The sequence below is a fragment of the Scyliorhinus torazame genome, chromosome 31 (assembly GCF_047496885.1).
Source record: "Scyliorhinus torazame isolate Kashiwa2021f chromosome 31, sScyTor2.1, whole genome shotgun sequence".
NCBI lineage: Eukaryota > Metazoa > Chordata > Chondrichthyes > Carcharhiniformes > Scyliorhinidae > Scyliorhinus > Scyliorhinus torazame.
Window position 1 is genome coordinate 19031852 of NC_092737.1, and position 13009 is coordinate 19044860.

The window sequence follows — 13009 nt, forward strand, 5'->3', positions numbered from 1 at the left end:
GGACCGTCAGTCGGAGCGGGTGGGCCGTCGGTCGGAGCGGGTGGGCCGTCGGTCGGAGGGTGTGGGCCGTCGGTCGGAGGGTGTGGGCCGTCAGTCGGAGCGGGTGGGCCGTCAGTCGGAGCGGGTGGGCCGTCAGCCGGAGCGGGTGGGCAGTCAGTCGGAGGGTGTGGGCCGTCAGTCGGAGCGGGTGGGCCGTCGATCGGAGCGGGTGGGCCGTCAGTCGGAGGGTGTGGACCGTCAGTCGGAGCGGGTGGGCCGTCGATCGGAGCGGGTGGACCGTCAGTCGGAGCGGGTGGGCCGTCAGTCGGAGCGGGTGGACCGTCAGTCGGAGCGGGTGGGCCGTCAGTCGGAGGGTGTGGGCCGTCGGTCGGAGCGGGTGGGCCGTCGGTCGGAGCGGGTGGACCGTCAGTCGGAGCCTGTGGACCGTCAGTCGGAGCGGGTGGGTCGTCTGTCGGAGCGGGTGGGCCGTCAGTCGGAGCGGGTGGGCCGTCAGTCGGAGCGGGTGGGCCGTCAGTCGGAGCGGGTGGGCCGTCAGTCGGAGCGGGTGGGCCGTCAGTCGGAGCGGGTGGACCGTCAGTCGGAGCGGGTGGGCCGTCGGTCGGAGCGGGTGGGCCGTCAGTCGGAGGGTGTGGACCGTCAGTCGGAGGGTGTGGACCGTCAGTCGGAGGGTGTGGACCGTCAGTCGGAGCGGGTGGGCCGTCAGTCGGAGCGGGTGGGCCGTCAGTCGGAGCGGGTGGGCCGTCAGTCGGAGCGTGTGGACCGTCAGTCGGAGCGTGTGGACCGTCAGTCGGAGCGTGTGGGCCGTCGATCGGAGCGTGTGGGCCGTCAGTCGGAGCGGGTGGACCGTCAGTCGGAGCGGGTGGACCGTCAGTCGGAGGGTGTGGGTCGTCGATCGGAGCGGGTGGACCGTCAGTCGGAGCGGGTGGACCGTCGGTCGGACTGTTTCCGGTGGTGACTGTTCCTCTCCCCCCACAGGGGTCTCTGGAATGTTCCGTACATTTCCCAGGCTTACCTGATCAAAGGCGAGGTTCTGCGCCGTGAACTCAGACAGAGAAACGTGTTCACACAGGACAACCTCGACCCTGACATGACTCTCTGCAAAAACATCCGCGAGAAGGTGAGAGAATGTGGGGGAGGGGTGGGGGGGAGCGGGGGCGGGGGAGTGGTAGAGACACACACACTCACACAGACACACACACACGCACCCACACACACACATACACTCTCACAGACACACACAGATGCACCCACACACGCACCCACACACGCACCCACACACGCACCCACACCCACACACGCACCCACACACGCACCCACAGAGAGACACACAGACACACTCACATACACACACACACACGCACCCACACACGCACCCACACACACACCCACACACGCACCCACACACGCACCCACGCACGCACCCACGCACGCACCCACGCACGCACCCACACACGCACCCACACACGCACCCACACACGCACCCACAGAGACACACAGACACACTCACATACACTCTCACAGACACACACACAGACACACACACACACTCTCACAGACACACACACACGCACCCACACACGCACCCACACACGCACCCACACACGCACCCACACACGCACCCACACACGCACCCACACACGCACCCACACAGAGACACACAGAGAGACACACAGAGAGACACACACACACACACAGGTGCACCCACAGACGCACCCACAGACGCACACACAGACACACACTCAGACACACACACACTCATGCACAGTGGGGGCGGGCCTGTGCGCGAGGGGTGGACGATTCTGTGTGTGGGGGGGGTGGGCCTGTGCGTAAGGGTGGGGCTGGGCCTGTGCATGAGGGGGGCTGGGCCTGTGCGTGAGGGGGGGGCCGGGTCTTGTGCGTGAGGGGGGGGCCGAGCCTGTGCATGAGGGGGGGCTGGGCCTGTGCGTGAGGGGGGGGCCGGGTCTTGTGCGTGAGGGGGGGGCCGGGCCTGTGCATGAGGGGAGGCCGGGTCTTGCGTGAGGGGGGGGGGCCATGCCTCGGCGTGAGGGGGGGGACCGTGCTTGGGCGTGAGCGGGGGGCGGGCCTGGGCGTGAGGGGGGGGCCAGGCCTGGGTGTGAGGGCGGGGTGCCGGGCCTGTGCGTGAGGGGGGGGCGGGCCTGAGTGTGAGAGGGAGCTGGGCCTGGGCCTGAGGGGGGGGCCGGGCCTGGGCGTGAGGGGGGGGGCCGGGCCTGGGCCTGAGGGGGGGGCCGGGCCTGGGCGTGAGGGGGGAGGCCGAGCCTGGGCGTGAGGGGGGGCCGGGCCTGGGCGTGAGGGGGGGCCGGGCCTGGGCGTGAGGGGGGGGGCCGAGCCTGGGCGTGAGGGGGGGCCGGGCCTGGGCGTGAGGGGGGGCCGGGCCTGGGCGTGAGGGGAAGCCGGGCCTGGGCGTGAGGGGGGTGCTGGGCCTGGGCGTGAGGGGGTTGCTGGGCCTGGGCGTGAGGGGGGCCGGGCCTGGGCGTGAGGAGGGGAGGGCGCCGGGCCTGGGCGTGAGGGGGGGTCGGGCCTGGGCGTGAGGGGGGGCCAGGCCTGGGCGTGAGGGGAAGCCGGGCCTGGGCATGAGGGGGGTGCTGGGCCTGGGCGTGAGGGGGGGCCGGGCCTGGGCGTGAGGAGGGGGGGGCGCCGGGCCTGGGCGTGAGGGGGGTGCTGGGCCTGGGCGTGAGGGGAAGCCGGGCCTGGGCGTGAGGGGGGTGCTGGGCCTGGGCGTGAGGGGGGGCCGGGCCTGGGCGTGAGGAGGGGGGGGGCGCCGGGCCTGGGCGTGAGGGGGGTGCTGGGCCTGGGCGTGAGGGGGGGCCGGGCCTGGGCGTGAGGGGGGGCCGGGCCTGGGCGTGAGGGGGGGCCGGGTCAGTGTGGTTGACCCCAGACACCTGGGCCTAGTCCCGTGGCACCACTCCCCATCGCCTCCCAGATAGGTTGTGGTCTCGGTGGTTCCAGATTGGTTTGTGTTTGGAGTTTCACTGACTGAATCTTTCCCTGTCTGGGTTCAGGGACTCTTCATGTTTGTGACGAATCTCGATGACTTTGGTCACTTATTGTCCCTGTCCAACTATAACACCAGCCACCTTCACAACGACCTGTGGCAGATCTTCACCAACCTCGAGGTGAGTACAGCCGTACCTCCGAGATTCCTCCTCCTCCCTCCCTCTGTCGCACCTCCCCCTCGCACAGTCTCTCTCTCTCTCTCTCCCTCACACAGTCTCTCTCTCTCCCTCACACAGTCTCTCTCTCTCCCTCACACCTCTCCCTCACACAGTCTCTCCCTCTCCCTCACACAGTCTCTCTCTCTCTCTCCCTCACACATTCACTCTCCCCCTCACACAGTCTCTCTCTCTCCCTCACACAGTCTCTCTCTCTCCCTCACACAGTCTCTCTCTCCCTCACACAGTCTCTCTCTCTCTCTCACACAGTCTCTCTCTCTCTCCCTCACAGTCTCTCTCTCTCCCTCACACAGTCTCTCTCTCTCTCTCCCTCACACATTCACTCTCCCCCTCACACAGTCTCTCTCTCTCCCTCACACAGTCTCTCTCTCTCCCTCACACAGTCTCTCTCTCCCTCACACAGTCTCTCTCTCTCTCTCACACAGTCTCTCTCTCTCTCCCTCACAGTCTCTCTCTCTCCCTCACACAGTCTCTCTCTCTCCCTCACACAGTCTCTCTCTCCCTCACACAGTCTCTCTCTCTCTCACACAGTCTCTCTCTCTCTCTCCCTCACAGTCTCTCTCTAACTCACACAGTCTCTCTCCCTCGCACATTCTCTCTCTTCCTCACACAGTCTCTCTCTCTCCCGCCTCCCCCTCGCACATTCACTCTCTCTCTCTCTCCCTCACAGTCTTTCTCTAACTCACACAGTCTCTCTCCCTCGCACATTCACTCTCTCTCTCTCCCGCCTCCCCCTCGCACATTCTCTCTCTCCCTCGCACATTCTCTCTCTCCCTCACACAGTCTCTCGCTCACTCTCTCACACAGTCTCTCTCTCTCTCCCTCACGCCTCCCCTCACACATCCTCTCTCTCTCTCTCCCTCACACATTCACTCGCTCTCTCTCTCCCGCCTCCCCCTCGCACATTCTCTCTCTCCCTCACACATTCTCTCTCTCCCTCACACAGTCTCTCTCTCCCTCCCTCACACAGTCTCTCTCTCTCGCACATTCACTCCCTCACATATTCTCTCTCTCCCTCACACCTACCCCTCACACAGTCTCTCTCTCACACATTCTCTCTCTCCCTCACGCCTCCCCTCACACATTCACTCTCCCCCTCACACAGTCTCTCTCTCTCCCTCACACCTCTCCCTCACACATTCACTCTCTCTCTCTCCCTCACACATTCTCTCTCTCCCTCACACCTCCCCCTCACACAGTCTCTCTCTTTCTCTCACAGTCTCTCTCTCCCTCACAGTCTCTCTCTCCCTCCCTCACACATTCTCTCTCTCCCTCACACCTCCCCCTCACACAGTCTCTCTCTCTCACACAGTCTCTCTCCCTCACACCTCTCCCTCACACATTCACTCTCCCCCTCACACAGTCTCTCTCTCCCCCTCACACAGTCTCTCTCTCTCCCTCACACCTCTCCCTCACACATTCACTCTCTCTCTCTCTCCCTCACACATTCTCTCTCTCCCTCACACCTCCCCCTCACACAGTCTCTCTCTCTCCCTCGCACAGTCTCTCTCTCTCTCCCTCACACATTCTCTCTCTCCTTCGCACATTCTCTCTCTCCCTCACACATTCTCTCTCTCCCTCACACATTTTCTCTCTCCCTCGCACATTCTCTCTCACTCGCACAGTCTCACTCTCACCCTCACACATTCTCTCTCTCACTCGCACCTCTCCCTCACACATTCTCTCTCCCTCACACATTCTCTCTCTCCCTCACATTCTCTCTCTCCCTCACACATTCTCTCTCTCCTTCACATATTCTCTCCCCCTCTCCCACAAGCCTCTCCCTCACACAGTCTCTCTCTCTTTCTCTCTCCCTCACACCTCTCCCTCACACATTCTCTCTCTCTCTCTCCCCTCTCTCCTCTCTCGCTCTCTCACTCACTCCCCCTCTCTCTCCCTCTATCTCTCCATCTCTCTCTCCCTCCATCTCTCTCTCCCCCTCTCTCCCTCTCTCTCTCATTCCCCCACCGCTTTCTCTCCCTCACATCTCTCTATCTCTCACACACCTTCTTTCCCTGCCACCTTTACTAACTCACACCGCCTTTCTCTTGCTCATCTCTCTCAAACATTTTCACTTTCTGTCTATCCATCTCTCTCACTTCTCTCTTATTATTCTAACTCCTTCCAACCCACCGTCTGAGTCTTTCTCCCCACTCACACTCACTCCCTCACTGGAAATATAGGAAGAGAGCGGGGCAGTGGGATTAGTTTGGGGATTGATACAGGGCTATGGGGAGAGTGGGGCAGTGGGATTAGTTTGGGGATTGACACAGGGCTATGGGGAGAGAGTGGGGCAGTGGGATTAGTTTGGGATTGATACAGGGCTCTGGGGAGAGTGGGGCAGTGGGATTAGTTTGGAGATTGATACAGGGCTATGGGGAGAGAGTGGGGCAGTGGGATTGGTTGGGGATTGATACAGGGCTATGGGGAGAGAGTGGGGCAGTGGGATTAGTTTGGGATTGATACAGGGCTCTGGGGAGAGCGGGGCAGTGGGATTAGTTTGGAGATTGATACAGGGCTATGGGGAGAGAGTGGGGTAGTGGGATTAGTTTGGGGATTGATACAGGGCTATGGGGAGAGAGCGGGGCAGTGGGATTAGTTTGGGGATTGATACAGGGCTATGGGGAGAGTGGGGCAGTGGGATTAGTTTGGGGATTGACACAGGGCTATGGGGAGAGAGTGGGGCAGTGGGATTAGTTTGGGATTGATACAGGGCTCTGGGGAGAGTGGGGCAGTGGGATTAGTTTGGAGATTGATACAGGGCTATGGGGAGAGAGTGGGGCAGTGGGATTGGTTGGGGATTGATACAGGGCTATGGGGAGAGAGTGGGACAGTGGGGTTAGTTTGGGGATTGATACAGGGCTATGGGGAGAGAGTGGGGCAGTGGGATTAGTTTGGGGATTGATACAGGGCTATGGGGAGAGAGTGGGGCAGTGGGATTAGTTTGGGGATTGATACAGGGCTATGGGGAGAGGGTGGGGCAGTGGGATTAGTTTGGGGATTGAAACAGGGCTATGGAGAGAGAGTGGGGCAGTGGGATTAGTTTGGGAATCGATACAGGGCTATGGGGAGATAGTGGGGCAGTGGGATTAGTTTGGGGATTGATACAGGGCTATGGGGAGAGAGTGGGACAGTGGGATTGGTTGGGGATTGATACAGGGCTATGGGGAGAGAGTGGGACAGTGGGATTAGTTTGGGATTGACACAGGGCTATGGGGAGACAGCGGGGCAGTGGGATTAGTTTGGGGATTGATACAGGGCTATGGGGAGAGAGTGGGGCAGTGGGATTAGTTTGGGATTGACACAGGGCTATGGGGAGAGAGTGGGACAGTGGGATTAGTTTGGGATTGATACAGGGCTATGGGGAGAGAGTGGGGCAGTGGGATTAGTTTGGGATTGATACAGGGCTATGGGGAGAGAGTGGGGCAGTGGGATTAGTATGGAGATTGATACAGGGCTATGGGGAGAGAGTGGGGCAGTGGGATTAGTTTGGGGATTGATACAGGGCTATGGGGAGAGTGGGGCACTGCGGTTAGTTTGGGGATTGATACAGGGCTATGGAGAGAGAGCGGGGCAGTGGGATTAGTTTGGGGATTGATACAGGGCTATGGGGAGAGAGTGGGGCAGTGGGGTTAGTTTGGGGATTGATACAGGGCTATGGGGAGAGAGCGGGGCAGTGGGGTTAGTTTGGGGATTGATACAGGGCTATGGGGAGAGAGTGGGGCAGTGGGATTAGTTTGGGGATTGATACAGAGCTATGGGGAGAGAGCGGGGCAGTGGGATTAGTTTGGGGATTGATACAGGGCTATGGGAAGAGAGTGGGACAGTGGGATTAGTTTGTGATTAATACAGGGCTATGGGGAGAGAGTGGGGCAGTGGGATTGGTTTGTGATTAATACAGGGCTATGGGGAGAGAGTGGGGCAGTGCGATTAGTTTGGGGATTGATACAGGGCTATGGGGAGAGTGGGACAGTGGGATTAGTTTGGGGATTGATACAGGGCTATGGTGAGAGAGTGGGGTAGTGGGATTAGTTTGGGGATTGATACAGGACAATGGGGAGAGAGCGGGGCAGTGGGGTTAGTTTGGGGATTGATACAGGGCTATGGGGAGAGAGTGGGGCAGTGGGATTAGTTTGGGATTGATACAGAGCTATGGGGAGAGAGCGGGGCAGTGGGATTAGTTTGGGGATTGATACAGGGCTATGGGAAGAGAGTGGGACAGTGGGATTAGTTTGTGATTAATACAGGGCTATGGGGAGAGAGTGGGGCAGTGGGATTGGTTTGTGATTAATACAGGGCTATGGGGAGAGAGTGGGGCAGTGCGATTAGTTTGGGGATTGATACAGGGCTATGGGGAGAGTGGGACAGTGGGATTAGATTGGGGATTGATACAGGGCTATGGGGAGAGAGGGGGCAGTGGGATTAGTTTGGGGATTGATACAGGGCTATGGGGAGCGAGTGGGGCAGTGGGATTAGTTTGGGGATTGATACAGGGCTATGGGGAGCGAGTGGGGCAGTGGGATTAGTTTGGGGATTGATACAGGACTATGGGGAGAGAGTGGGGCAGTGCGATTAGTTTGGGGATTGATACAGGACTATGGGGAGCGAGTGGGGCAGTGGGATTAGTTTGGGGATTGATACAGGGCTATGGGGAGCGAGTGGGGCAGTGGGATTAGTTTGGGGATTGATACAGGGCTATGGGGAGAGAGTGGGGCAGTGGGATTAGTTTGGGGATTGATACAGGGCTATGGGGAGCGAGTGGGGCAGTGGGATTAGTTTGGGGATTGATACAGGGCTATGGGGAGCGAGTGGGGCAATGGGATTAGTTTGGGGATTGATACAGGGCTATGGGGAGAGAGCGGGGCAGTGGTATTAGTTTGGGGATTGATACAGGACTATGGGGAGAGTGTGGGGCAGTGTGATTAGTATGGGGATTGATACAGGGCTATGGGGAGAGAGTGGGCAGTGGGATTAGTTTGGGGATTGATACAGGGCTATGGGGAGCGAGTGGGGCAGTGGGATTAGTTTGGGGATTGATACAGGGCTATGGGGAACGAGTGGGGCAGTGGGATTAGTTTGGGGATTGTTACAGGGCTACGGGGAGAGGGTGGGGCCGTGGGTTTAGTTTGGGGATTGATACAGGGCTATGTGGAGAGAGTGGGGCAGTGGGATTAGTTTGGGAATTGATACAGGGCTATGGGGAGAGAGTGGGGCAGTGGGATTAGTTTGGGAATTGATACAGGGCTATGGGGAGAGAGCGGGGCAGTGGGATTAGTTTGGGATTGACACAGGGCTATGGGGAGAGAGTGGGGCAGTGGGATTAATTTGGGATTGATACAGGGCTATGGGGAGAGAGTGGGACAGTGGGATTAGTTTGGGATTGATACAGAGCTATGGGGAGAGAGTGGGGTAGTGGGATTAGTTTGGGGATTGATACAGGGCTATGGGGAGAGAGTGGGACAGTGGGATTAGTTTGGGGATTGATACAGGGCTATGGGGAGAGTGTGGGACAGTGGGATTGGTTGGGGATTGATACAGGGCTATGGGGAGAGAGTGGGTCAGTGGGATTAGTTTGGGGATTGATACAGGGCTATGGGGAGAGAGTGGGACAGTGGGATTAGTTTGGGGATTGATACAGGGCTTTGGGGAGAGAGTGGGACAGTGGGATTAGTTTGGGGATTGATACAGGGCTCTGGGGTGAGAGTGGGGCAATGCAAATAGTTTGGGGATTGATAGAGAGCGATGGGGAGAGTGTGGGACAGTGGGATTAATTTGAGATTGATGCAGGGCTATGGGGAGAGTGTGGCAGTGGGATTAGTTTGGGGATTGATACAGGGCTATGGGGAGAGAGCGGTGCAGTGGGATTAGTTTGGGATTGATACAGGGCTATGGGGAGAGAGTTGGACAGTTGGTTTAATTTGGGGTTGATGCAGGGCCATGGGGTGAGAGTGGGGCAGTGGGATTAGTTTGGGGATTGATACAGGGCTATGGGGAGCGAGTGGGGCAGTGGGATTAGTTTGGGATGGATACAGGGCTATGGGGAGAGAGTGGGGCAGTGGGATTAGTTTGGGGATTGATATAAGGCTATGGGGAGAGAGTGAGGCAGTGGGATTGGTTGGGGATTGATACAGGGCTATGGGGAGAGAGTGGGGCAGTGGGATTAGTTTGGGATTGATACAGGGCGATGTGGAGAGAGTGTGGCAGTGGGATTAGTTTGGGATTGATACAGGGCTATGGGGAGAGAGCGGGACAGTGGGATTAGTTTGGGGATTGATACAGGGCTATGGGGAGAAAGCGGGGCAGTGGGATTAGTTTGGGGATTTATACAGGGCTATGGGGAGAGAGTGGGGCAGTGGGATTAGTTTGGGATTGATACAGGGCTATGGGGAGAGAGCGGGGCAGTGGGGTTAGTTTGGGGATTGATACAGGGCTATGGGGAGAGAGTGGGGCAGTGGGATTAGTGTGGGGATTGATACAGGGCTATGGGGAGAGAGTGGGCAGTGGGATTAGTTTGGGGATTGATACAGGGCCATGGGGAGAGAGTGGGATTAGTTTGGGGATTCATACAGGGCTATGGGGAGAGAGTGGGACAATGGGATTAGTTTGGGGATTGATACAGGGCGATGGGGAGAGAGTGGCAGTGGGATTAGTGTGGGGATTGATACAGGGCGATGGGGAGAGAGTGGGACAGTGGGATTAGTTTGGGATTGATACAGGGCTATGGGGAGAGAGTGGGCAGTGGGATTAGTTTGGGGATTGATACAGGGCCATGGGGAGAGAGTGGGATTAGTTTGGGGATTCATACAGGGCTATGGGGAGAGAGTGGGACAATGGGATTAGTTTGGGGATTGATACAGGGCGATGGGGAGAGAGTGGCAGTGGGATTAGTGTGGGGATTGATACAGGGCGATGGGGAGAGAGTGGGACAGTGGGATTAGTTTGGGATTGATACAGGGCTATGGGGAGAGAGTGGGGCAGTGGGGTTAGTTTGGGGATTGATCCAGGGCTATGGGGAGAGAGTGGGGCGGTGGGATTAGTTTGGGATTGTGGTACCTCTGAATTTCCTAACGATTTTCTTGCCCTTCCCGAGCAGGATTGGGAACAGAAATATATTCATGAAAACTACTCTCGAATCTTCAGTGATAATCTTGTCGAACAGGTTGGTGCTGAATGTGTCCCGGATTCTGAATGTTTGCCTTTCCGGGAAATGCGGGATTCCTGATGATCCCGACTGAGTTCCATCATTCTCTCCCCCCCCCCCCCCCCCCGACCGGGACCCAGGCAGGCGTTGCCACTGTGGGTGCGAGAGGCAGCACGGAGGGGGTGCGGCAGCGTCAGGGCCGCTGTCTCTGCGAGCGCACCGTCACTCCGCTCGCTGCGATGGGGGTCAAAGACCCCGACCCCCTCAGCACTGTAGGAGACTCAGCTGTCGTGTTCACTTCAGTAAGAAGTCTTACAACACCAGGTGAAAGTCCAGCAGGTTTGTTTCGATGTCACTAGCTTTCGGAGCGCTGCTCCTTCCTCAGGTGAATGAAGAGGTCTGTTCCAGAAACATATATCTAGACAGATTGAAAGATGCCAGACAATGCTTGGAATGCGAGCATTAGCAGGTGATTAAATCTTTACAGATCCAGAGATGGGGTAACCCCAGGTTAAAGAGGTGTGAATTGTGTCAAGCCAGGACAGTTGGTAGGATTTCGCAGGCCAGATGGTGGGGGATGAATGTAATGCGACATGAATCCCAGGTCCCGGTTGAGGCCGCACTCATGTGTGCGGAACTTGGCTATAAGTTTTTGCACGGCGATTCTGCGTTGTCGCGTGTCCTGAAGGCCGCCTTGGAGAACGCTTACCCGGAGATCAGAGGCTGAATGCCCTTGACTGCTGAAGTGTTCCCCGACTGGAAGGGGACATTCCTGCCTGGCGATTGCCGCATAATTCTCTTCAGTGGTTTGGCCAACACCTAACCCCTGATCAACCACTGAAATGTTAGCTCGTCTCCCTCATTTAGCTTCCTGTGCGATCTTGCTGTGTGTCCCCCATTCACCCCCCCCCCCAGTCTTTCTGACCACTAACTTTGAATTCCCAGGGTTCTCTCTTTTTATTCCACATATCGAGCATCCGCTGAATTTTGCCCACTTGGTTGTGTCGATGTTTTTTTAATGCGATGCGTCCACTGATTTATCGATCATTTGGTTTTGTTTTTTTTTGCTCCGTCCCAGCCGTGTCCCGATGTCTACTGGTTCCCCATCTTCAGTGAGCAAGCCTGTGACGAGTTGGTGCAGGAGATGGAGCATTATGGCCAGTGGTCGGGGGGGAGACACGAGGTAAGGTGGTCAGCCTCGACCAAACCACTGGGCCCATTCTCGTTTCCAAAGCCATGGGGTCACAATGAGCCAATGCATTCGGCTTAATCCTGTTTCTAAGGCAACAGGGTCACACCAAGACCAATCCGTATTCTCATTTCTAAGGCAACAGGGTCACACTAGACCAATGCGTAGGCCCATTCTCATTTCTAAGGCAACAGGGTCACACTAGACCAATCTGTAGGTCCATTCTCGTTTCTAAGGCAACAGGGTCACACTAGGCCAATCCGTAGGCCCACTCTCTTTTCCAAGGCAACAGATCACAAAACCAATCCGTAGGCCATTCTCGTTTCTAAGGCAACAGGGTCACACCAGACCTTTGCGTAGGCCCATTCTCGTTTCTAAGACAACAGGGTCACACTAGACCAATCCGTAGGCCCATTCTCGTTTCCAAGGCAACAGATCACGAAACCAATCTGTAGGCCATTCTCGTTTCTAAGGCAACAGGGTCACACTAGACCAATCCGTAGGCCCATTCTCGTTTCCAAGGCAACAGATCACTAAACCAATCCGTAGGCCCATTCTCGTTTCCAAGGCAACAGATCACTAAACCAATCCGTAGGCCCTTTCTCGTTTCCAAGGCAACAGATCACTAAACCAATCCGTAGGCCCATTCTCGTTTCCAAGGCAACAGATCACTTAACCAATCCGTAGGCCCATTCTCATTTCTAAGGCAACTGATTCACACTAGACCAATGCATTCGGCATAATCCTGTTTCTAGGGCAACAGGGTCACACTAGACCAATCTAGTGGGCCCATTCTTGTTTCTACGTCAACAAGGTCAGACTAGGCCAATTTATTAGGCCTATTCCTGTTTCTAAGGCAACGAGATCACGCTAGACCAATCCAACAGGCCCATTCTAATTTCTATGGCAACAGGCTCAAACGTGACCCATGTATTAGACTTATTCCTGTTCCTAAGGCAGCAGGGTGTCACTAGACCAATGCACGAGGCCCATTCTTGTTTCTACGGCAACAGGCTCAAACGTGACCAATGTATTAGGTCTGTTCCTGTTGCTAAGGGAGCAGGGTGTCACTAGACCAATGCACGAGGCCCATTCTTGTTTCTGAGGAAACAAGGTCAAATTAGGCAAATCCACTGGGCCCGTTTTTGTTTCTAAGGCAACAAGGTCCTGCAAGACCAATCCACTGGGCCCTTTCTCATTTCTAAGGCAACAGGGTCAAATTCGACCAATGCATTAGGCCTATTCCTGTTGCTAAGGCAACAGGGTCATACTAGACCACTCCACTAGGCCCATTCTTGTTTCTGAGGCAACAAGGTCAAATTAGACCAAATCACGAGGCCCTTTTCTGTTTGTGAAGTAATGAGGTCACATCAGGTCAACTGTATGATGTAAATGTCAGTAGGTGAGTGTACAAAGTGCTGGAACACTTGTGTCTGCTAAAATGAATGAGGCCATTAGACCAATTCATAGGCCCACTCTCATTGCTGA

General features: G+C 56.9%; 1 protein-coding gene across 1 annotated transcript in view; it reads left to right on the forward strand.

The window, feature by feature from the left end:
* Positions 1 to 977: 977 nt before the first annotated feature.
* The window catches only part of LOC140404741 (multifunctional procollagen lysine hydroxylase and glycosyltransferase LH3-like), a 32381-nt gene continuing 20349 nt past the window's right edge, over positions 978 to 13009 (forward strand). Inside the window, exons 1-4 of the mRNA XM_072493441.1 lie at positions 978 to 1117; positions 3021 to 3134; positions 10285 to 10350; positions 11411 to 11515. Coding sequence (XP_072349542.1) covers positions 1088 to 1117; positions 3021 to 3134; positions 10285 to 10350; positions 11411 to 11515 — 315 coding nt within the window. The 5' untranslated portion in view covers positions 978 to 1087. The remainder of the gene's footprint in view (positions 1118 to 3020; positions 3135 to 10284; positions 10351 to 11410; positions 11516 to 13009) is intronic.